The 24368-nt window shown below is 44.5% G+C and overlaps 1 protein-coding gene across 2 annotated transcripts in view; it reads right to left on the reverse strand.

Moving 5' to 3' along the window:
* SAP130 (Sin3A-associated protein, 130kDa) overlaps positions 1-24368 on the reverse strand; it is a 78824-nt gene that overhangs the window by 29750 nt on the left and 24706 nt on the right. Inside the window, exons 6-9 of one of the 2 annotated variants that reach the window (XM_011980498.1) lie at positions 22865-22986; positions 19473-19775; positions 16617-16794; positions 10286-10390 (exon numbers count right to left, since the gene is read on the reverse strand). In XM_011980498.1, the coding sequence (XP_011835888.1) occupies positions 10286-10390; positions 16617-16794; positions 19473-19775; positions 22865-22986 (708 nt within the window). The remainder of the gene's footprint in view (positions 1-10285; positions 10391-16616; positions 16795-19472; positions 19776-22864; positions 22987-24368) is intronic. The other variant, XM_011980499.1, reaches the window with a different exon arrangement.

The following is a 24368-nucleotide window of genomic DNA, read 5'->3' on the forward strand; positions in this document are numbered from 1 at the left end:
CAGTCTAAATTCATATCAATCTAGTTTGCATCGATACCAACTTAACTTCAATAACATACAAAATGTGAAAGGATGGAAAAAGATATTTCATGAAAACAGTAACTGAAAGAAAGCTGTGGGCCTGTATCAATATCAGAGAAAATGGATGTTAAATCCAAAACAAGACAAAGGACATACTATATTAATAAAAGATTCATCAAGAAGATCAAAGAACTGGGAGAAATGAGCAGTTACTAATGAAAGGGCATAAAGTTTCAGTTAAGCGAGACGAAGAGGTTCTGGAGCTCTGTTGTGTGACACTGTGCCTGCAACAAACAACAGTGTACATTTAAACCTCTCCCCACCAGGGCAGATCTCATGTTAAGTGTTCACACCACACTAAAGAGAAAAAGATACAGCAATTATAAACCTTCACGCATCAAAGAACGGTGCCCCACGTAGCAGAATAAAGGAGATACTGACAGAATTAAAGGGAGAGACAGAGAGGATGACACCCACCCAGGCTGGAGTGCAGTGATGCAATCTCAGCTCACTGCAAATTCCGCCTCCGAGTTTCAAGCAATTCGCTGCCTCAGCCTCCCAAGTAGCTGGGATTATAGGCATCCACCACCACGCCCAGCTAATTTTTGTATTTTTAGTACAGACAGGGTTTCACCATCTTGGACAAACTGGTCTTGAATTCCTGACCTCGTGATCTACCCGCCTCAGCCTCCCAAAGTGCTGGGATTAAAGGTGTGAGCCACTGCACCTGACTATAGCTGGAGATTTCAATACCCAACTTTCAATAATGGATGAAACATCCAGATGGAAACCTGGCAAGGACACAGAGAACTGCAGCACTAAACAAACTAGACCTAACATATACACAGAATACTCCCCCACCAACAGTGACTGCACGTTCTTCTCAAGGGCACAGGGGACAATCTCCAGGACAGACCATACTTTAGGTCAAAATTCAAATTTCAAAAAACGTATAGACTGAACCCAAAGGATCTTTTCCAAGTACAATGGAACAGACCTAAAAAATCAGTATGAGAGAAAATGGAAACATTCACAATGACTGTGAGACTTCTTTCCTGAGTCAGATAATGGTTTCGAACACATGCAGACCACACTTCCTTAACTTTTTGGCATCTTCATAATGTAACAGCTATAGGAAAGCATTTTTTTTTTTTAAAGACAGGGTTTCACTGTTATTGCCCAGAGTGGAGTGCAATAGCACCATCTCAGCTCATGCAGCCTCCGCCTCCCAGGTTCAAGCGATTCTCCTGCCTCAGCCCCCAGAGTAGCTGGGATTACAGGTGGCCCCCACCACGCCTGGCTAATTTTTTGTATTTCTAGTAGAGATAGGGTTTCGCCATGTTGGCCAGGCTGGTGTCAAACTCCTGGCCTTAGGTGATCTGTCTGCCTCAGCCTCCCAAGTGTTGACATTACAGACGTGAGCCACCGTGGCTGGAGTTTTTTTTTTTTTTTTAAAGACAGGGTCTTGGGAGGAGGAGGTTGCAATGAGCAGAGATCGCACCATTGCACTCCAGCCTGGGTGACAAGAGCAAAGCTCCATCTCAGAAACAAAAAAAAAGACAGGGTCTCACTCTGTCGCCCAGGCTGGAGTGCAGTGGCGCGATCTCGGCTCACTGCAGAGATCTGCCTCCTGGGCTCAAGCAAATCTCTCACCTCCCAAGTAGCTGGGACAACAGGTGCACCACCACACCCAGCTCACTTTTGTATTTTTAGTACAGACAGGGTTTCACCATGTTGGCCAGGCTAGCCTCAAACTCCTGACCTCAAGTGATCCACCCGCCTCAGCCTCTCAAAGTGCTGGGGTTACCGGCGTGAGGGCACTGCGTCCGGCCTGACAAGCACTTTCAAGTTGTGTATGACTAATGCTTTCTCCATTCCTTTCTTACGTCTGGACGAGGCGCTGACAAACTATATCCCGGCCCAACATCAGTTCTGCAGATGAAGTCTTTCAGTACAGCCACACCAGATGTGAGGATTCATGGCAGAGACTACGCGACTCACAGAACCTAAAATAACTTACTCTGTATTTTTCCCTTTACTGAAAACACGTACCAATCTCTGCTTAGATGATCAACAAAACAGTGAACGAAGTGCTATTGATAACTTCTGTGGAACAAGTGCTCCGACCAGGGCCAATTTCAAGCTGCCAATGTGTTCTTCAATGTGGAGTGGGGCAGAGGTTGGTGGCGGGCGGGGGGGACGTGAAACAGCACACCATTCTACGTAATTATTCCATGGGAAGAAGGATAAAATGTACTTGAATAATTAGTAAGTACTGGGTTTTAAGTATTTACTACATTTAATTATGACTTTTTACCCAGTAATACAATTTTTTCAGTGGTTGTCTATAACACCTGCCTCCCTCCCGATAACGTATCAATCTACTCTTGTGAGTCAGCACAAGTCAAGTTCGCCATCCCTTGACTTAATGTTTCATTTTGACCTTCCTGAATCACTTTGTGTTTGGCCGGCCTCTGTACACAAGGCAGACCAGAGGTGGGTTCTGCTGTGTAATGCAGTCCGGAAACAGGCGAGGTAAGACCTGTATTCGTTTGCTAGAGCTACCACGACAAACCATCACAAACGGTGTGGCTTCAACAGAAGCCGCTTGTCTCACAGTTCCGGAGCCAGAAGTCTGGGATCTAAGCGTCAGCAGGGCTGGCTCTTTCTGTGGGCCTGAAGGAAGGACAGACTATTCCAGGCCTCCTCTCCCAGCTGCTGGTGGCTTTGCTGGAAGTCTTCGTTACTCCTCGGCACCTTCCCAGTCTCTGCCTCCACGTTCACATCACGTATTTGTCTGTGTCCTCATTTCCCCTTTTCCTAAGAATACTAGTCACAGGTCAGGTATGGGGGCTCCCGCCTCTAATCCCAGCATTTTGGGAGGCCAAGGCAAGAGGATCACTTGAAGCCAGAGGTTGAGACCAGTCTGTGCCATACAGCAAGACCTTGTCTCTACTAAAAAAATTTATTTAGGCCAGTAGTGGTGGCTCACACCTGTAATCCCAGCACTTTGGGAGGCTAACTGGATATATCACTTGAGGTCAGGAGTTCAAGACTAGCCTGACCAACATAGTGAAATCCGGTCTCTACTAAAAATACAAAAATTAGCTGGGTGTGGTAGTGCGCTCCTGTAGTCCCAGCTACTCAGGAGGCTGAGGCAGGAGAATCTCTTGAACCCAGGAGATGGAGGTTGCAATGAGCCGAGATTGTGCCACTGCACTCCAGTCTGGATGAGAGGGCAGACTCCATCTCAAAAAAAAAAAAATTTTTTTATTTAAATTAGCTGGGCATGGGCCAGGCATGGTGGCTCATGCCTGTAATCCCAGCACATTGGGAGGCCAAGGCAGGTGGGCGGATCATGAGGTTAGGAGATCGAGAACATCCTGGCCAACATAGTGAAACCCCGTCTCTACTAAAAATACAAAAGTTAGCTGGGCATGGTGGCGTGTGCCTGTAATCCCAGCTACTCAGGAGGCTGAGGCAGGAGAATAGCTTGAACCAGGGTGTCGGAGGTTGCAGTGAGCTGAGATCACACCACTGCACTCCAGCCTGGTGACAGAGCAAGACTCTGTCTAAAAAAACAAACAAAAAAATAATAATAATAATAATTAGCTGGGCACGGTGATGCATGCCTGGAGTCCCAGGTACTCGGGAGGCTAATGTGGGAGGATCGCTTAAGCCTATATCACACCATATATCACACCACTCACTGTACTCCAGGTTGGGTAACAGAGCAAGACACTGCCTCCAAAAAAAAAAAAAAAGACAACGACCAGTCATATTGAATTGAGGATTCACCCTACTCCAGCAGGGCTTCACCTTGACTAACTACATCTACAATGACCCTATTTCCAAATAAGGTGGCATTCCGAGGTAGTGGGAGTTAAGACCTCAACACGACTTTTGGGGGATACAACTCAACCCACAACGAAGCCACTGACACGACATGATATGACGCATGCTTGGTCTTACTTCTATCACAGTATGCTCTGTAGGTTTTTTTTTTTTTTATCTTTCTCTCTCCCTTTTTTTTTTTTTTTTTTTTGACAGGTTCTCATTCTGTCACCCAGGCTGCAGTGGAGTGACATGAACACAGCTCACTATAAACTCAACCTGCCAGGCTCAAGTGATCCTCCCACCTCAGCCTTCTGCGTAGCTGGGACTACAGGCCCATACCACCACACCCAGCCAACTTTTTTATTTTTTGTAGAGCTGGGGTTTCGCCATATTGCTCAGGCTGATCTCGAACTCCTGGGCTCCAGCCATCTGTTGACCTCGGCCTCCTATGGTGCTAGAATTACAGGCATGAGCCACGACACATGACTATCTTTCTTTCTATCTTATCCACTTTTTCATTTCTATCTTCTACGGCCAATACCGTCTTGTGCAGCTTGAATTTTGCCTTCCTTCTGTGGTATCCTCATTAGTTCTCTACTGAGTCCTGTCAACTCCTGTGTCATCGCTTCATGTTTTGCCATTTACTGCAGGAGTCTTTTGTGTTTGAACTTTGTGTTTTCCTCCACAGAGGTGGTTATTTGTTACGTTATTTAAATTCATGGTGGTATATTTCATTACAAATTTCATCTGTCCCCTGTCAACGTTTTTTGGTCAGTGTCTTAGGGAACAGATTAGTTTACTTTGTTGCTCCTTTCTTACGTTTTAATTTTAATTATCTTCGTATTAATCCTTTTTTGCTACTCACCAGTGAATGGAGTGGGGCTAGTTCTAAAACGGCCATTTACATGAGATTACTTTTACTTGGGTGTGGGAGTGTGGGGGGTTCATTCTTCCAGCTAGTTATTTCTTCACAATCCAAGTGCTCTCTACTTTCAGGTGCCACAGATTGCCTACTGCAAATAAAGCCAGTCGGAGTGCCTGTGCGGGTCCCACCTCCACAGCTTCTCTGAAGCACACCAAATCCAACAGCCTGAAAAAGAGCCCTGCTCACCCTACTTCTGCACCTGCTGCTGCTCACGGGGAGACTTTTGTACCTCATGGCAGGTTCTTCACCTTCGGGACCAACACTGGAAAACTAAGTCCACATGAGACTTTGTTTTAAAAAAGACAAAAACAAAAACAGGCCAGGTGCAGTGGCTCATGCCTGTAATCCCAATATTTTGGGAGGCTGAAGTGGGAAGATCAGTTGAGGCCAGGAGTTCAAGACCAGCCTGGGCTACACAGTGAGACCGCCATCTCTACAAAAATAATATGAAAATCAGCTTAGCAGGCTGGGTGTGGTGGCTCACCCCTGTAATCCCAGCACTTTGGGAGGCCAAGGCAGGCAGATCACTTGAGGTCAGGAGTTTGAGACCAGCCTGGCCAACATGGTGAAACCTTGTCTCTACCAAAAATACAAAAATTAGCCAGGCCTGATGGTGGGTGCCTTTAATCCCAGTTACTCGGGAGGCTGAGGCAGGAGAATCACCTGAGCCTGGGAGGCAGAGGCAGTTGTGAGCCAAGATGGTGCCAATGCACTCCAGCTTGGGCAACAGAGTGAGACTCTGTTTAAAAATAAATAAATAAAATAAAAATAGCTGGGCATAATGATGCCCACCTGCAGTCCCAGCTACTCAGGAGGCTAAGGTGGGAGGATCCTTGTGCCCAGGAGTTCAAGGCTGCAGTGAGCTATGATCACGCCACTGCACTCCAGCCGGGGTGACTGGGCAAGACCCTGTCTCTAAAAATAAAACAAAAATAAGCAAATAAAAACCCGAAGTGTTCATTAGCTGAGGACTAATTGTGGCACCAACAGACCTCAGAACATCACACAGTATAGAGAAACAGTCACTTTTTCTGGTTTTTCATTTTCCTGACCTCTAAAGATGCTATGTCCTCAGGTCTGGTCCTTACACCACTTCTGTTCTCTATTTATACTATCTTCCACTCTCACAGCTCTAAAGAACATCTGCTTACAATTGCTAAATCTCTATCACCAGCATGGACTTCTATCTTCAATTCTAGAGCTGTATTACTTCAGAATTTTTTTGTTGCTGTTGTTGAGATGAACTTTTGCTCTTGTTGCCCAGGCTGGAGTGCAGTGGTGCGATCTCGGCTCACTGCAACCTCCGCCTCCCAGGTTCAAGACATTCTCCTGCCTCAGCCTCCCGAGTAGCTGGGATTACAGGCATGCGCCACCACACCCGGCTAATTTTGTGTTTTTAGTAGAGATGGGGTTTCTCCATGTTGGTCAGGCTGGTCTCAAACTCCTGACCTCAGGTGATCCAATCACCTCGGCCTCCCAAAGTGCTGGGATTACAGGCGTGAGCCACCGCGCCTGGCCTACTTCAGAATTTTATATCTGTCTATTTGACACTTCCACTTGGGTGCCCAACCACACAGATATTGCAAAAGTAAAACGACTGAAACTAACCTGATTTTTTTTCCTGCTCTTCTCAGAGCTTTCCTCATTTTAGAATGCCCAGGTAAAATACGGGAGCTATCCTTGACTCCTCTCTTTCTCTCCATTCCATCAGAAAATGTTGTCAGCTGTACCTTCAAATCGTATCCAGAATCCAAACACTTGTTAAGACATATGGGCAGGGTGGGGTGCTCATGCCTGTAATACCAGCACGTTGTGAGGCTGAGGTGGGAATACTGCTTGACCCCAAGAGTTCCAGACCAGCCTGGGCAACATGGCAAAACCCGGTCTCGACAAAAAAAATACAAAAAATGAGCTTTGGTATGGTGGCTCTTAAGCTACTCAGGAGGCTGAGGCAGGAGAATTGCTTGAGCCTGAGAGGTTAAGGTTGCAGTGAGCTGAGACTGCACCACTACACTACAGCCTGGGTGACAGAGTGAGACCCTATTTCATTAAACAAATGAACAAACAACACCACTACCTCCATGCAGGTTTAAGCCGTGAAGATAGTTAACGGTTTTATCAGCTCTCACTTGTCTTCCTGCTTCCACCCTTGCTCTGCTGCAGTTTATTCTCAGCACAGTAGCCAGAGGGATTCTTTTAAAATAAGTCAGACCATGTCACTCCTATGCCTTAACCCTCCAATGGCTCTCCGTCTTAGAATAAAACCCGAAGGCTTCTGAACAGCCCACAAGGCCCTAAATAATCCAGCTCTCAGTGTCATCTCTAAGCCATTTTGTGCAGCTCTCCCCTCCGGTTCCAGGCTAGTCTTCCTTCCTGGTCCTGTGATTCCGAAAACACAGGTAGTCCTCACTGAGCACGAAGCTCACACGTGTAAATATCAGAATAGTCATGCAGCACATGAGGATGTTTCAATGAACAAGGGACCACGCACATGACAGTGGTCCCATAAGATTACAATTTCTGGCCGGGCACGGTGGCTCACGCCTGTAAACCCGGCACTAGGGGAGGCTGAGGCGGGCAGATCACCTGAGGTCAGGAGTTCAAGATCAGCCTGACCAACATGGAGAAACCCTGTCTCTACTAAAAACACAAAATCAGCCAGGCGTGGTGGTGCATGCCTGTAATCCCAGCTACTCGGGAGGTTGAGGCAGGAGAATCGGTTGAACCCCAGAGGCAGAGGTTGTGTTGAGCCGAGATTGAGCTACTGCACTTTAGCCTGGGGCAGCAAGACTGAAACTCTGTCTCAAAGATAAATAAATAAATAAAGATTATAATTTCTATGTTTAGATACACAAATATGTACCACTGTGTTACTACTGCCTACAGTATTCAGTCAAGTCCTGTACAGGTTTGTAGCCTAAGAGCAACAGGTTGGACCATACAGTCTAGGTATGCAGTAGGCCATCCCATCTAGGTTCATATAGTGACACTCATGATGTTCACACAACAATGAAATTGCCTACTGATGTGTCTCTCAGAATGTATCCCCACTGTTATGTGGCGAGCTCTACGGTCCCCAAATCACCATGGAACTAACAGAGGCCCATGATGATCAGTAACCAATCACATCACCTCTTAAGTCTGGCAATGACCAATCACTGACCATAAACAGTTCCGCATAAACAGTTCATCAAGCAAACAAAGCATGTCGTTGTGTTGCTCTGGCGTCCCAGTGATAAACCAATGTGAAATTTTAAGAAAACGGAAGACTGAATGTGAGAATGGGTCAACCAAGATGAAAATGCAGCAAAAGACCAAAAAGGGATGAGGCCAGAAGTGAAATTATATGTGAGTTGAAGATTTCACAATGGACCAGCACAGAGAAAAAAGGAGAAGACCTACACTTGTAAAAAGCTGTATGGACCATACTGAAAAATGTAGTGAATATAAAAAGGAAGGTAAAGTAGCTTTATATCATCTTTCAGTTTAAACTGCATCAGGAAAGCCACTTAAGGCAGAAATAGAGTGTTTATTTCTATTTTGGACTGACAATAGTAATAACCAAAAAAAATTACAATTATTCAAGGCTGAAGTGTTGAGGTTAGCTCCCACACTGAAAGAAAATGGTAATTAGGAAAATGCATTACTGCTAGGGAAGGCTGGTTTTAGCATTTCAGAAGTCAATGTGACTGTGAGTGGTGCTGAGTGAATCAGCAAACTGCCCTCGCACAGAAGGATGGTGCGCTAAAGTGTGTACCCAGAGTCCAAGAGGAAGCGAAGGCAAAGTGGTTTTGAGGAAAAGGACGAAGAGGTCTCAGAAGTTATGCTGGCAAAAACCTTCACATTTAGTGAAGTCTTGGAGATGTTCCACAACACTGAAGGGCAAAGGGTGAATGGTGGAAATAGACCTCAACTTAGAGTGTGATAGTTTGCCAAGGTTCACGAGGTCAAGAGATAGAGACCACCCTGGCCAACATGGTGAAACTCCGTTTCTATTAAAAATACAAAAATTAGCTGGGCGTGGTGGCGCACTCCTGTAGTCCCAGCTACTCAGGAGGCTGAGGCAAGAGAATCACTTGAACCCAGGAGGCAGAGGTTGCAGTGAGCGCCACTGCACTCCAGCCTGGTGACAGAGCAAGACTCTGTCTCAAAACAAACAAACAAAAAGAATCTATCAATCTATCTACATGTGTATGCAGAAAAAGATGTGGAAAGATACTTATCAGAACTATTATCCTGACCATAGAGGAAGTCTACAGGAAAAAACAAACAAACAAAACCCCAAAACTGTTACTGGTCAACATTATTCTAGGAAGTGGGATTGGCAATGTGGGTAGAGAATGAGACAATAATTTTCACTTTATACTTTAAGTATTTTTATATTCTCTAATTACTTTTTCCAATATAATATTACTTGTGGAATTAGAAGAGAAAGAACAAACACTGTCATAAGGCCGGGCATGGTGATTCATGCTTATAATCCCAGCACTTTGGGAGGCTGACGCACGTGGATCACTTGAGGTCAGGAGTTTGAGACCAGCCTGGCTGACGTGGCGAAATCCTGTCTCTACTTTAAAAAAAAAAACAAAAACAAAGCCAGGTGTGGTGGCATATGCCTGTAATCCCAGCTACGCCGGAGGCTGAGGCAGGAGAATCTCCTGAATGTGGGAGGCAGAAGCTGCAGTGAGCCAAGATTGTGCCACTGCACTCCAGCCTGGGCAACACAGCAAAACTCTGTCTCAAAAACAGAAAAAACAAAAATAAATACTGTCACGATGTCATTTTTGAATGCCATAGCAACTGGGTGTTTGCTATAAGGCACATACAAAGTGTTTTAAATGTATCATTTTGCTTAAATACACAACAATTCTATGAGGTAGATGTTATATGAATGCGCAATGCCCACTTTATAAATGAGGCAAATGGGAATCAGAGAGGTTGAAAAACGCATTCAGGTGATGCAGCTAGAAAGAGCATGTAAGTTGGGAGTGGTGACACACGCCTATAGCATGTAAGTTGGGAGTGGTGACACATAGCATGTAAGTTGGGAGTGGTGGCACACGCCTATAGCATGTAAGTTGGGAGTGGTGACACACGCCTATAGCTGTCTCTTATACACATCTAGATGTGTATAAGAGACAGCGCCTATAGCATGTAAGTTGGGAGTGGTGACACACGCCTATAGCATGTAAGTTGGGAGTGGTGGCAGCCTATAGCATGTAAGTTGGGAGTGGTGACACACGCCTATAGCATGTAAGTTGGGAGTGGTGGCACACGCCTATAGTCCCAGCTACTCAGGAAGCGAAGGCTTGTTACTTGAGCCCACGAGTTCAAGGCTGTCGTGTGTTACGATTTTCTGTGATGGCGGCTGAGCATAGCCACTGCACTCCAGCCTGGGCAACACAACCTAACAAGACCATGTCATGCAGGCATATTAGACTCCCCGCCACTGCAACGACGTGTGGTTAAAAGCAAGAGTGCTAAGAACACTTAGGTGCTCACCCTGCAGGCCTAGGTGACCCAGATGTACTCCGCATAGAGCTTTCCACTCGAGGACTAGCAACATCAGGAGGCTGAGGAGGAATGAGGGTTTTCCGAACCGCCATTCTGAAAGAGACAAGAGATAAACCCGGAAAATAGCAGTCCAAGGGCATTCAAGGATACGAAATACAAGATACGCATTTGCCAGGCATACCTAGGACAAAATAAAAGCCCTACATTGACTAAGTATTTTTAAAATGGATTTTTATTTTCTCAGATACCACAGACACATTACCAAAAAACCCAAATAGTACAAAAAGTCTTTAAAATAAAGAGCAGGTCCCGTTCCCCATTCCTGCTCACTTCCTGTCAGGCTCCCTCCAAGAAGCAACCATTGTGACTCTTTTAGCTGCTGCTGCTAGCATGCCACATCTCCCTTCTGCTGAATGTTATTCACACTGAAATCCATATTAAGTGTTTACAATTATTACTACGCCTGTGGTGTTTATAAAGACCTGGAAGCTAGGTGAAAAAACCTGATCCAGGAAGAGCTGGAGATCAATTGTGTTGTACAGCAGAGAGGCCACGGAAGGCTCTGACGGAGAATTAACCATCAGTTTAGCACTATGAAAACAGGAGCAATCTTGACACATTTAGTTTCGGTAAAGTGGTGGGAACAAATACCAGTTGAGAGTGGATTTGAGAGAGAATAACTAGACAAGAATACACCAGTTTACAACACTTAATCACTAATGGATCTGGGTACTGATCTTCAGAGCCACCAACATCTCAAAAAGGGTGACCACCAGACACTGTGTGCCTTCTGGTAAGAGACCAAATCACCAAACTACGGAAGCAGTCTTGCCACAAGCAGCAATAAAAAAAAGAAAAATCAGATCAAACCTTCAGAGTTAAGTAACAACTTACAGAAAATGTGGAGGATAGAACAAGTAAAAGTACACTATGGGTGCAATAGGTTGAACTGAGTTCTTTAAGATATATGTAAGTCCCAATCTTTAGTAACTGTGAATATGACCTTACTTAAAAAAAGGGCCTTTGCAAATGTAATTAATGTAATCTCTTATCTTGAGATCCTTAATTACATTTGGATGTAGAGTTCTGGATGTAGAGTTTAGTTTAAGATCCAGTGACAAGTATCCTAGTAACAGAAAGGGAAGGGAGATTTGAGACACAGGTGCGAGGGCAAGGCCATGTGATGACAGAGGCAGAGATTGGGGTGCTGTGCCTGCAAGCCAAGAACACAAAGATCAACAGCAGCCACTGGCAGCCAGCACGAGTAGATTCTCCCTGAGAACCTCCCGGGGGAACCAACCCTGATGACACCTTCATTTCAGATTTCTAGCTACTGAAACTATAAGATATGCATGTCTGTTGCCTTAAGCCAGAAGATTTGTGGTAGCTTGTTACAACAGCCCTAGGAAATGAATATATTGGGGATGCCATCAACAAAATCCAGAGGGGGTACGGCCCAGAAGACCAAGTTTCTTCAACAAATAAACTGCAGGAAAAAAAAAAAAAAGAGGAAACCTCAATAATAAAATGGTTTTAAAAGTCATATTAACTAATCACAATGTATGCATCTTATCAGAATACTCATTCAAATAAATAATATAAAATATAACAAATTGTGTGACATTTCAGACCACTGGAAACCTGAACAATGACTGGCTATTTGATATTAAGGGGTTATTGGTTTTTTAATGTTATGTATCTCTGCATAGGAACATGCTGAAAGACATACAAATGAAATGACATGGTATCTAGGATTTGCTTCAAAATAATATGATAGGAGTGGGTAGGTAAGCATATAGGTGAAGCAAAATTGGCCAAGAGCTGATAAGCTGAGAACTAAAGTCGGGTGACAGGCATATATTCATATGTTCAAAAAAAAATTTTTTTTTTTTGAGACAGAGTCTTGTTCTGTTGTCCAGGCTGCAGTGTGGTGGCACGATCTCAGCTCACTGCAATCTCTGCCTCCTGGGTTCAAGTGATTCTCCTGCCTCAGCCTCCCGAGTAACAGGGACTACAGGCGCCCGCCAGCACGCCCTAGCTATTTTTTGTATTTTTAGTAGAGACGGAGTTTCACCATGTTGGCCAGGCTAGTCTCGATCTCCTGACCTCAGATGATCCGCCTGCCTTGGCCTTCCAAAGTTGTCTTTTGATTTTCTTTTTCTCAAAAAAGGAGCAAGTTTGTCGACTAACAGTGAAGACGGAAGCAGCCTGGGAGTTGTGAAAGAAGGGAACGTAAAACAGTTGTCTGGAGTGGTGCAGGCGAGTGTACTTTGATGGGCTGCTGTAAGACCGTAGTGCGTCTGTGAGGCTGAGCAAGGCCAGTTAGTTGGCAAGGTGGCTTTCCCTGCCATAATCTGCTGTACATGCCACATAAACGAAGCAGAAAATTGGACTTAAGTCTGGTTTTGACAAAGTGAAGTGAGGTGGGGGTAAGGCAATGACTGCCAGTGACCACAGACTCCGAATCAGGAAGAGCAGAGAAAGACGCCATGAGAGGCAGGGAGGCACGTGAAAAGGTGGATCAATGGACTGAAGGAGGCTGCTGGGGTCCCTCTGGAGCTGGAGTTCCGTTGGGAGGGAGGTGGGAAGAAAGAAGATGGGCGAGGGGCGAGGGGCATGGCAGTACACAGACAGGGTCAGGAAGGCTTACTGAGCTTATGTGCTAAGTGCTCACACTGGGGGGTGGTGGTGGTGGAGGCAGGAGATGCATTCAAGCGCCTGAGGGGCCAGGGAGCTGGCAAACCATTTCCGATCATTAAAGGTGAAGACAGGGTTCCACTATCACTAAAAAGTGCCAGCCATCATGTCCTTCCAAAGGGCATACAGATACACCTGCACAATCTAACTTGACTCTCTCAGTCTGTAGCTCTGCCCTGCCCAACAAGAAAGCCCTATGGTACTACTGAGCGCCTGAAATGTGCCAAGGGCAACTCAGGAACACAATTTTTAATGTCATTTCATTTTAATTAATTTGAATTTTATAATGGATACTTGATCCAGTTATTGAGAAACTTTTTATTGTCTGGAGTAACTTGGTTATATGAAACTACTTTTTCAACTGTAGGTTTTATGAAATCTAAATGCAGATCAAGTGCTTTTGAGGAGACGTGGTCTGAAAATGGCAGTGAGGCATGACAAGGACACCTAGCCTACCTCTAGGCTGAGTGACAGCAGGGATGTGGAAGAGAGGCAGGGACCACTGTAGACAGTTGCAGGGCAAGCTGAGTTCCTGAGGAAGAGCCAGGTTTAAAGCAAGAAGGCGTGGAGAAAGAAGAGACAAGGGCGCTGGAGTGTCGCGTGATGACAGGCTGTGAATTAGAGGGCACAGTACAAGCGTCTTTGGGAGGAAGTACGGGAGATGCAGGCACATCTTTTTGTCTTCCAGTGCGGCAAAATTTCAAAATACTGGCCTGAGTTTATTGCATCCACCGAATGCTGTGCAGAGCATTTCTGTAACCAGGAAACTCGTTTCTGTCCATTTTGGTGATTTTCTATTACTTTATAACTCCTTACGCTGTAATGATCCCTGCTCCTTTTCTCTGACCTCTCTCGCGGAAACCCATTACCCGGAGGCTGGATTTCCTGAACTGGTTCTTTTTGTTGTTGTTTTAAATTTTCTCCTTTTTCTCCAATTTTCTTGTCTTTTGGTTCTACGTTTGAGATTTCTTCAATTTTATCTTCCAACTCTTCTACTGATCTTTCAATTTCTGCTATCTTATTTCAGGACTGGTTCTTTTCTCCTCTGAATGTTCTTTTTGCATAGCACTGTGTTACTGTTTCATGGATGTAACCTTTTGTTTTGTCTTTCTGAAGGCATCACGGATAGTATTTGCTTATCCTTGTTCATTTGTTTTGTGTTTTATTCTCCCTGCCAAGCCTCTACATCTTCCAAGGTGCTTTGGGCATGTATTTATTGTGGTTTCTGTCGTCCACCATTAGAGGTCCCCTCAAATATGTGTCTATCTTTGGTTGTATGTTCATGATTAAGAGTGGGGGAGTGGGGAAGAGGGACTGAAATGCTGGCTGGGGGCTCTGAGCTTTGGAAGGGCATATCTACTATGAGGTTCACTGCAGGGTAATCTAACCCTGTCCTGAGGGAAGCCCTAGTGTCAGTATCTTTAGAGCTTCCCCTTGGGCCGGATAGACTCCCCAGAAGGAAAGTAGAGTCCTCTTCTCATTTTCTATCAAGAATCAAGTTTACCTGCCACAGCTCTATCAGCAGAAAGCAGGGAGTGGACTGGGAAGTGTTCAGCATTCCATACACTCATGGTGAGTCACAATTTCTTTCTGGTACAATACCCATGACCTCCATAGTGCTGGGTGATCCCAGCGGACCATCTGCAGAGTTTGAGCTTTCAGGCTCCTGCTGAAGCTGGGAAGGGGCAGTACACCACATGGCATATGTAGAAAATGGGATTCTGGGCTCTAACTTTAACACTTTTCAAACTCAAAGGTTTTAACTTATCCTCCTTAAAAGAGAGAGCCCCTTCCTTTGCCCCCAGGATCTTCCTGTTGTTGGTCCTTTTGAAGATTTTCCAATTTTAAGAGAATGGTTCTCAACTTTCCCCTATGCAAGCTTCACATTTAGCTTTCTCAGAGCCAGGATGCCATCACGTGACAGTCTGCTTCCCAGCTTCAGTTGCTACTGTGTCCTCTCCTGTTCTCCCCATCCTTGTGTGTTTACAACTTTTTTGAAAAAAAGTTATATAGGGTTATGAGAGGGAGAGATTTCAGACGTGTGTAATCAATCTGTCATCTTAACCACAAGCTTTGCCTTGTGCTTCTACTAATAAGGTTAATTTGTCACGGACTGACTTATCCTTTAAAAAAGTACAAAGTATTCACAAGCAGCAAAGATAGGGACTCTGGTCTATGCACAGCTCTGTGGAAATAAAAACCCTGCAGGGACCCTAGTCCCAGCAATTTAAGTTTGCACTTGCTTTAATCTGTTGATGTTGATGCTGTTAGCTCAGCTGAGCCACAGAAACTGTGCTCTCTGAAACATATCTGCTCATCTCCCACCTCCAGAATGTTTAAGTGGAACAGCACAGCACATACCTTCCTGCCTATGATCCAGCAACTGAGAAGCTTACATGGCAACACAAAACACTATCTGCTACTAAATATGACCCTTACTACACTTCAGAAATTGTCTGCCCACAGTGATTTAGAAGGGGAGCAGGGAAGTGCTGGAAAGGGCAGGTCCCTGGCGAGGACTCTACCCCCGGCTGTGCCCACGGATCTAGGTGATGACAGGCATTTTTGTTTTCCAGCCCAAATGCTGCATTTCCCCCAGACCACCATGGCCTGCTACACCCTGATCCTGTGCCTATAAAAACCTCCGAGACCCTAGCAGGCAGGCACACAGGTGGCTGGACATCAAGAGGAACACACTGGCGAAGGAAGACACAAGCAGCTGGACGGCAACAGGATGGCGAGGAGAGCACGCCGGTGGGAGAGCACGTGACAGACGCTGGCACGCCAGCAGGCCACCGACCAGCAGAACGACGCAGTTTGGCCAGGGCAGTCAGAGAGCCGGGGCCGTTCCACCTCCCTTCTGGCTCCCCCATCCGCTGAGAGCTACTTCTACTCAGTAAAACCCTACACTCCTTCTCCACGCCCACACGTGATCCCATTCTTCCAGCACACCAAGGCAAGAACCCTGGGAAACAGAAAGCCCTCTGACCTCGCCATAAGGCAGGGGTCTAACTGGGCTGGTGAATGCAAGTCATCCACGGATGGCTAGAGGAAAAGAGCACCCTGTAACACATGCCCACCAGGGTTTCGGCTGTAAACATTCACCTCTAGACGCCGCTGCAGGGTCGGAGCCCCAGTCTGCCCGTCTGTACGCTCCCCTAGAGGCTGGAGCAGCAGGGCAATGAAGAAGCAAGTCACTCCCACAGCTGCACGCCCTGAGAGGGGGACAAGGGAACTTCTCCTGTTTCAACAGCAACGATTCATACTGAATGAAGTATACAGTATGAGTTAATGTAACTACCTACACAAGCCCAAGAGTTAATTATAAACTACTTTTAAAGTTCTATGATTGAAGTTCCAGAACTAGAGAGAATTAAAGCAGTATGCAACAGATGCTTACACACGAACACCTCACTGACTCCAGGATTTGTTAAGATCTCACAGTCTCAGCTGGGTAAGGCTCCATTGAATAATCCTGTGGTCAAGCTGTTTTGGAGGAAATTTTAACACGCCACAGAAAATGAGAGACAAGTTTGATACCAGCATTAGATAAGAGTGCCTATTCTGTATACCAGTTCTATCCAGAGCCAGGGGTGTCATTGGCACCACCAGGTCTACTCACCCATCTGTGGCAGGTTTCTTGCGGAGTATGCTTGGCCGCGGCGACGAGCCCTGGGCGGGAGCGTTGGTGCTAGCACTCTGGCTGTGGGTCTGCACCACGGTTGTTGCTGCTGGAGCAGCACTGAATGGATTGCTAATAGGGTTGGCCACAATTGTGGCTCCATCTGCCAACACCACTGCTAGAGGAGAGAAGCAACAGGAAAGAACATTGAAGAGAGGGAAACAACAGAAACAAAATGCCGCAGAAGACACAAATACAAACGACGAGACCACTAGAATTAGGGATCCATGTTCTAACTGTCCAGTTTCCAACTGATAAGGGACAGGAGCACAAAGTCCGTCTGACAAAGAGCAGACAGCTAAATGGGAGCAGTTACTGTCTACTGGTGCGTGATCCACACCATTACTTTTCTTTTCCTTTTTTTGAGAGAGAGTCTTGCTCTGTTGCCCAGGCTGGAGTGCAGTGGTGTGAACCATACCATTACTTTTTCCTTTCTTTTTATTTTTCAGAGAGTCTTGCTCTGTTGCCCAGGCTACAGTGCAGTGGTGCAATCTCAGCTCACGGCAAACTCTGCCTTCCAGGTTCAAGTGATTCTCCTGCCTTAACCACCAGAGTAGCTGGAATTACAGGCGCGCACTGCCACATCTGGATAATTTTTGTATTTTTAGTAGAGATGGGGTTTCACCATGATGGCCAGGCTAGTCTCGAATTCTTGACCTTAAGTGATCCGCCCGCCTTGGCCTCCCAAAGTGCTCGGATTACAGGCATGAGCCACCGTGCCTGACCCATACCATTATTTTTTCTTTGCTCTATAATCACAGTTACTAATAAATGAGATAAGGTGAACAAAGTATATGGTATCTAGTATAGTCGCTCACTCTACTAGTTACTTCACATTTTTTACTGATATAATTCTTACCATCACTGTAATTCCCATTTTAGAGATAAGAAAACTGACAGACAGGAAAGGCTTAATACAAGAGCCACAAATAGAAAACACCATCTACCAGCCTGATAGCATGCTCCAATGTACACTTCAAGAAATGCACTCATTCAGTTTTTATAAAATACCAACCTCTCTCAGCCCTCAGTAATGGTACCCTCCCCAGTCTATCCTTACAAACACATTCAACTAACAGATATTTTAACTATACACTTAACGTGAGCATCACAATACTGGTGAGCATGAGATCATAATCAGAAAATATCAGTGTCTGACAGTTTTTGACCTATAAAAATGGCAATTTCATAGGAGTCAACTTAATACCATGCGCTTTCTGGCAGGTGCCCTTAAAGATGTAGTACACCATCCTACCAGGTGGGTCACTATGGGTAAATTGCATCTCTCTGACAGACAGTTAGTTTAGTAATAAAAAATCAGAGAGGCTTTGCTTAAATAGTTGAACTGTCTACAGAACGATTAAACGCATAGCTCCAGCCAGGCGCAGTGGCTCATGCCTGTAACTGCAGCACTTTGGGAGGACAAGGTTGAAGGATAGCTTGAATTCTGGAGTTTGAGACCAGCCTGGGAAATGAGCAAAATCCCGTTTCTACAAAAAATCAAAAATAATTAGCCGGGTGTGGTGGCATGCACTTGTAGTCCTTGCTACATGGACGTCTGAGGCGTAAGGACTGCTTGAGCCCAGAAGGTCAAGGCTACAGTGAGCCATGATTGTACCATTGTACTCCAGCTGAGCAACAGAGTGAGTGAGACCCTGCCTTAAAAAAAATAAATCAGCACCTTGGCTGAAAAACAGCCATTTTGCTTTTTTAAACTACATCAGAGAAATGGCTAATTAATAATAATCCAAGTACATGGACTCTTAAATTCAGCCGGAAAAAAAATAACAACCCGGCTGGTGTAACGACTCATGCCTGTAATCCCAGCACTTTGGGAGGCCAAGGTGAGTAGACTGTTTGAGCCCAGGAGTTTGAGACCAGCCTGGGCAACATGGCAAAACTCTGTCTCTATTAAAAATACAAAAATTAGCCGGGCGTGGTGGCACCTATAGTCCTAGTTACTCAGGCGGCTGAGGTGGGAGGATCACTCAAGTCCAGGAGATTGAGGCTATGCTGAGCCAAGATCACATACCACTGTACTCTAGCCTGGGTGACAGAGTGAGACTCTGTCTCTGTCTCAAAAAGATCTAAGTACAGTGACTTATTCCATTTTTCAAAGTGTTATTCCACTAGCATTTCTTTTTAAGCATTCATACTATTAGCTAACATCAGCATAAGATTTTACAGCTTTATGTACAACTCTGAAGAAAATCTTCAATGAGAACACTACTTATAAGGTGAATTTTTTCCCACAACTAGGAGCTTTTAAAAAAGATAACACTTCTCATTATGTGCAAATGAATACTAGGGCTGCTGATGTTTATTACTTCTTTTCTTTTTTTTTTTTTTTTGGAGACAGAGTCTCACTCTGTTGCCCAGGCTGGAGTGCAGTAGTGCGATCTCAGCTCACTCCGCCTCCCAGGTTCACGCCATTCTCCTGCCTCAGCCTCCCGAGCAGCTGGGACTACAGGCGCCCGCCACCACACCTGGCTAATTTTTTTGTATTTTTAGTAGCGACGGGGTTTCACCATGTTAGCCAGGATGGTCTCGATCTCCGACCTCATGATTCACCCACCTCGGCCTCCCAAAGTGCTGGGATTATAGGCATGAGGTATATTATTTCTAACGTTTACAGTGACCCTGAAATTGTAAGTTCTAAGCAACTCATATTATTAATACAAAGAAACGAAGGCCTAGAGAAATTATAAGATGACAAAATCAGTGGCAGAGAAAGGATTTAAACCCAAATGTATTTCTTTTCTCCAAACCACCTTCTATGCAAAAATTTAAAATTACCTGAAGTCTTTCCTTCCGGCTGAGGCTGCTGAGTACCAATTGGTGCAGGCTGAAGCCCTTGTGTGTTGATTGGGGTTGCTGAGTGAATTCCCTGTGTGCCAAGTGGTGCGGGCTGTATCCCTGGGGTCCCGATGGGGGCCGGCTGGATGCCCTGGGTACTGATGGGTGCTGGCTGGATCCCTTGAATATGTCGAGCATGTGATGCATCCACTGTCATCAACTGCATGGGGTTTAGGTGGACGGTAGACGCTACCCCCACGCCAGTCTGAGCTGTGATGGCAGAGTTTGGAGCCTGAGCTGAAACTAAAAATGATGCAAAAGGTAACTACAAGAAGGTTAGCTTCATTTCACACACTCCACATAAAGAGAAAAACACTAAAATAAACACAGATTTCTTCCACTGTATAAGATCTAAATTCATCGTTTGAAAAAAAAAAAAACTAAACAAACACTGTTACTTGAACCTTCATATATTTGGGATTGTTATTTCCTTTCATCTCCTACCAATATGATGTTGTCTTTCTACAGATTACTAGAAACATGATAAAAACAAGAAAAAAGGCAACCAGCTATTCAACTGCAAATATTAGTCAGGCAACCGTGTTAAATAATTAATATAAAACGTCAGAAATACACCAGGGCTCCCAGGTCAAGAACCTCTGCTTTACTTGACAGGGCCACTAGCACAGGCAGTTTTGAAATATGGCAGTTATGAATTTCAAATGGCATGTATCCACCAGAAAGAGAGAACAAGCAAGTGTCCTGTGTCCTGCAAGGCACACACCCCATCTACTGTGTATATTTAAAAAAAAAAAAAAAAAAAAAAGAAAACAAGAGCATTCACAGAAAGCAACAAAAAAAGGAGGAATTTCTCACTATCTGCGGAAAGAAAATAAACACAGAGGACTTTTTCCTTAGTCATCAAAACAATCCAGAGACGTAGGAACTTGTTTTCAAAGCCATTTAAATATCTTACACTTCTAAGCTACCTTTTCCCTAAATAAACAAGTAACTTACAATGTTTGAAATTTTAGACCAGCACTGTTCAATGGCATATTGGGTCACTCACGCAACTTTAAATTTTCCAGTGGCTACAATAAAAAAGTAAGAAGAGCCTGGTGTGGTGATTTCTGCCTTTGATCCCAACATTTTGGGAGACTAAGATATGAGGAATGCTTGAACCCAAGAGTTGGAGACCAGCCTGTGCAACATAGCAAGACCCCATCTCTATGAAAAATTAAAGAATTAGCTTGGCATCATAACACAGGCCTGTGGTTCCAGCTTGGCCCACCTCGGCCTCCCAAAGTGCTGGGATTACAGGCACGAGGTATGTCAGGTTGAGATGGGAGGATTCCCTTGAACTCAGGAATCTGAGGAGGCAGTGAGGTGTTATTGCACCACTGCACCCCAGCCTGAGTGACAGAGAAAGACTGTCTCAAAGACAAAAAAAAAAAAGTTTGAAACAGGCCAGGTGCGGTGGCTCACGCCAGTAATCCCACCACTTTGGGAGGCCGAGGCGGGTGATCATTTGAGAGAAGGAGTTTAAAACCAGCCTGGTCAACAGGGTGAAACCCCATCCCTACTAAAAATACAAAAATTAGCTGGGTGTGGTCGCGCATGCCTGTAATACCATCCACTGGGGACAGTGAAGCAGGAGAGTCGCTTGAAGCTTGGAGGCGGAAGCTGCAGTGAGCCGAGATCACGACACTGCACTCCAGCCTGGGCAACAGAGTGAAACTCCGTCTCAAAAAAAAAAAAAAAAAGAAACAGGCCAAATTAATTTTGATCATATATTTTATTTAACCCAATATATTCAAAATATTACCATTTCAATATGTTATTAATAAACTTTTTTTTTTTTTTTTTGAGACAAGGGTCTCGCTTTCTTGCCTAGACTTGAGTGCAGCGGCGCAAACAACATGGCTCAATGCATCCTTAACCTCTTGGGGTCAAGCAATCCTCCTGCCTCAGCCTCCCAAGCAGCTGGGACGACAGGCACGCACCACCATGCCTGGCTAAGTTTTGTATTTTTGGTAGAGGCTAGGTCTCATCTAGCTTGATCTCAAACTCCTGGTCTCAAGCGATCCTTCCTCCTCAGCCTCCCAAAGTGCTAGGATTACAGGCGTGAGCCACTGGGCCTGGCCTAAAAATTCTTAACAAGATATTTCACATTCTCTTTTCTATACTATGTCTTCAAAATCTAGGGTATATTTTACTCTTCGAGTACATCTCATGAATTTTTATCAGATGTGCTTAATCTGTATTTTGATTTCATAAAGCCTACAACTGAAAAAGTAGTTTTGCATTGCTAAGTTGTTCCAAACATACTTGAAATTTCTCAAAATTAAACAAAATTAACAATCGAGTTTTTCATGTACTAACCTACTTCAAGTGCTCTGTGGCCACACATGCCGCTGGCGGCCATACAGCACCGTGTGGCAGGAGGGCAAGGTCCACAATCCAGGCAACAATAACACTTTCTTTTGTCTTTTTCTCTCTGTTTTCTGAAACAGGCTCTCACTTTGTTATCTGGGCTGGAGTGCAGTGGCGCCATCATGGCTCACTGCAGCTTCAACCTCCTAGGCTCGGGCAATCCTCCCACCTCAGCCTCCTCAGTAGCTGGGATTACAGGGATGTGCCACCACGCCTGGCTAATTTTGTATTTTTAGTAGAGATGGGGTTTCTCCGTGTTGGCCAGGCTAGTCTTGAACTCCTGACCTCAAGTGATCTGCCTGCCTTGGCCTCCCAAAGTGCTGGGATTACAGGCATGAGCCACTGCGCCTGGCTGGAAATAAGGCTTTCTGATGCCCAGAGTGACCTGAGGGTCCCACAGGAAAAGATTACACAGACTCTGACATTTAAGGATTGTTTTTCCTGGATTAGCAAAAAGAACACTATTTACACGTCATGATGGTGAGAGGACAGCATAACTGAACTAAAAAACATATAACTGGTACACCAAATCCCTGTGACATGTAGTTTATCTATATAACAAACCTGCACAAGTACCATGGAGCCTAAAGTAAACGTTATTATAAACAAACCTTTATACATTTTTAAAAAATATAACCAATATTTGCATAAAACAATGGAAACCCTATAAAAGTGCAGCTCTATTCATTGTAACTACTGTCATTTTAAGGAGAAACAAAAATTGCTAACATGATTATCCTCAGGGTGGCACAATACTATGCAAAATCACTAACGAGTAACAACCTTTTATAGATCACAAAGACGATTATTTAAGACCTTCAAGCTTCACATTTTATCTGAATCTGAAAACAGAAGCTGAAATAATTAATCTCATACTAGAAATAACCCCTAATCAATTTCTACGTTATTGTTGGCAAAAATGAAACTGTGAAAAGTCATCTAAAAAGCAGGATTCGTACCTGGATACTGTCGGATAGTGGACACGGAACTGGTGATTGGGGTGTAGGTATGTGCCGCCAGTGGGTATGCAGAAGGAGGGTAAGTTGGCAAAAAATATTGGAACTGAACAGGAACAGACGGTCTAGAGACAGAACAGATGATAGCAAACAAAATAGTCATTTTCTTCTTCACTTTCAAATGATCCTATCCCCCAGCTCCTCTTTGTATCAGAACTGCCAAATGAGCTTTGCTCAAATTTTTGTGTCCCAAACAAACTCTTACATCACAGGACACACACCAAGAATGCAAAATTAAAAAAACAAAAACAAAGTGGATACTATAAATACCTATATTAATAAATGTAAAAAACACAGATAATATTCTATGGGTGATTTTTGAGAGTAAGTCTGAAAACCAATTCACAAAAACTCAGTAATCGAATCTTCCCTGCTCAACTCCTCATGAACTACATCATACACTCAACTCAAACTGGTTTTACTGGCCAATTTCGCTAAAAATACATAAATAATTCCAATTTCATCTGAACTGCTTCAGAAACAATGGAAAGAAGAAATGAGATCCAACTTATTTTTATGTTTTCAGAGACAGGGTCTTGCTACGTTGCCCAGGCTGGAGCGTAGTGGTTATTCAACAGCACAATCATGGCACACTACAACCTTGAACTCCTAGGTCCAATCAAGCCTCCTGCCTCAGCTGCCTGAATTCTGGGACTACAGACATGTGTCACTGTACCTGGCTCCTAGTTTATTTTTTAAGCTTAATATAGCCTTGATACTAATATTGGAACAGGAGAATAAGACAAAAGAAAGATTATAAACAAATCTAACGCACTACAACAACAAAAAATCCTACATAAAATTGAATTAAGTACCATATAAAGTTAAATACATCATAATCGAATAAAGTTTATCACAGGGAGAGAAATGCTTCAACATCAGAATGTCTATTCATGTTTTAGATAAATTTTAAAAATTAAAAGAGAACAATAATTTAAAACATAAAAGATAAAAATATTCGAGAGCAGTCAATAGTTAGTCACAATATAAATGCCTAAGAAAATAGAAGTAGGCCAGGCACAGTGGCCCATGCCTGCTATCGCAGCACTTTGGGAGACTGAGGCAGGTGAGTCACTTGAGCTCAGGAGCTCGAGACCAGCCTGAGCACTCTGGGAGGCTGAGGCAGGCAGATTACTTGAGGTTAAAGTTCAAGACCAGCCTGGCCAACATGGCGAAACTCCGTCTTCTACTAAAAATACAAAAATTAGCCAGGTGTGCTGGTGCAGGCCTATAATCCCAGTTACTCAGGAGGCTGAGGCACGAGAATCACTTGAACCTAGGAGGTAGGGATTGCAGTGAGCCGAGACCGCACCGCTGCACTACAGCCTGGGCAACAGTGTGAGGCCTCATCTCTACAAAAAATAAAAAAACTTAGCCAGGCATGATGGCATGTGCCTGTAGTCCCAGCTACTTGGGAGGCTGAGGTGGGAGGATCATTTGAGCCCAG

Source organism: Mandrillus leucophaeus, unplaced genomic scaffold (genome assembly GCF_000951045.1).
Source record: "Mandrillus leucophaeus isolate KB7577 unplaced genomic scaffold, Mleu.le_1.0 Scaffold213, whole genome shotgun sequence".
NCBI lineage: Eukaryota > Metazoa > Chordata > Mammalia > Primates > Cercopithecidae > Mandrillus > Mandrillus leucophaeus.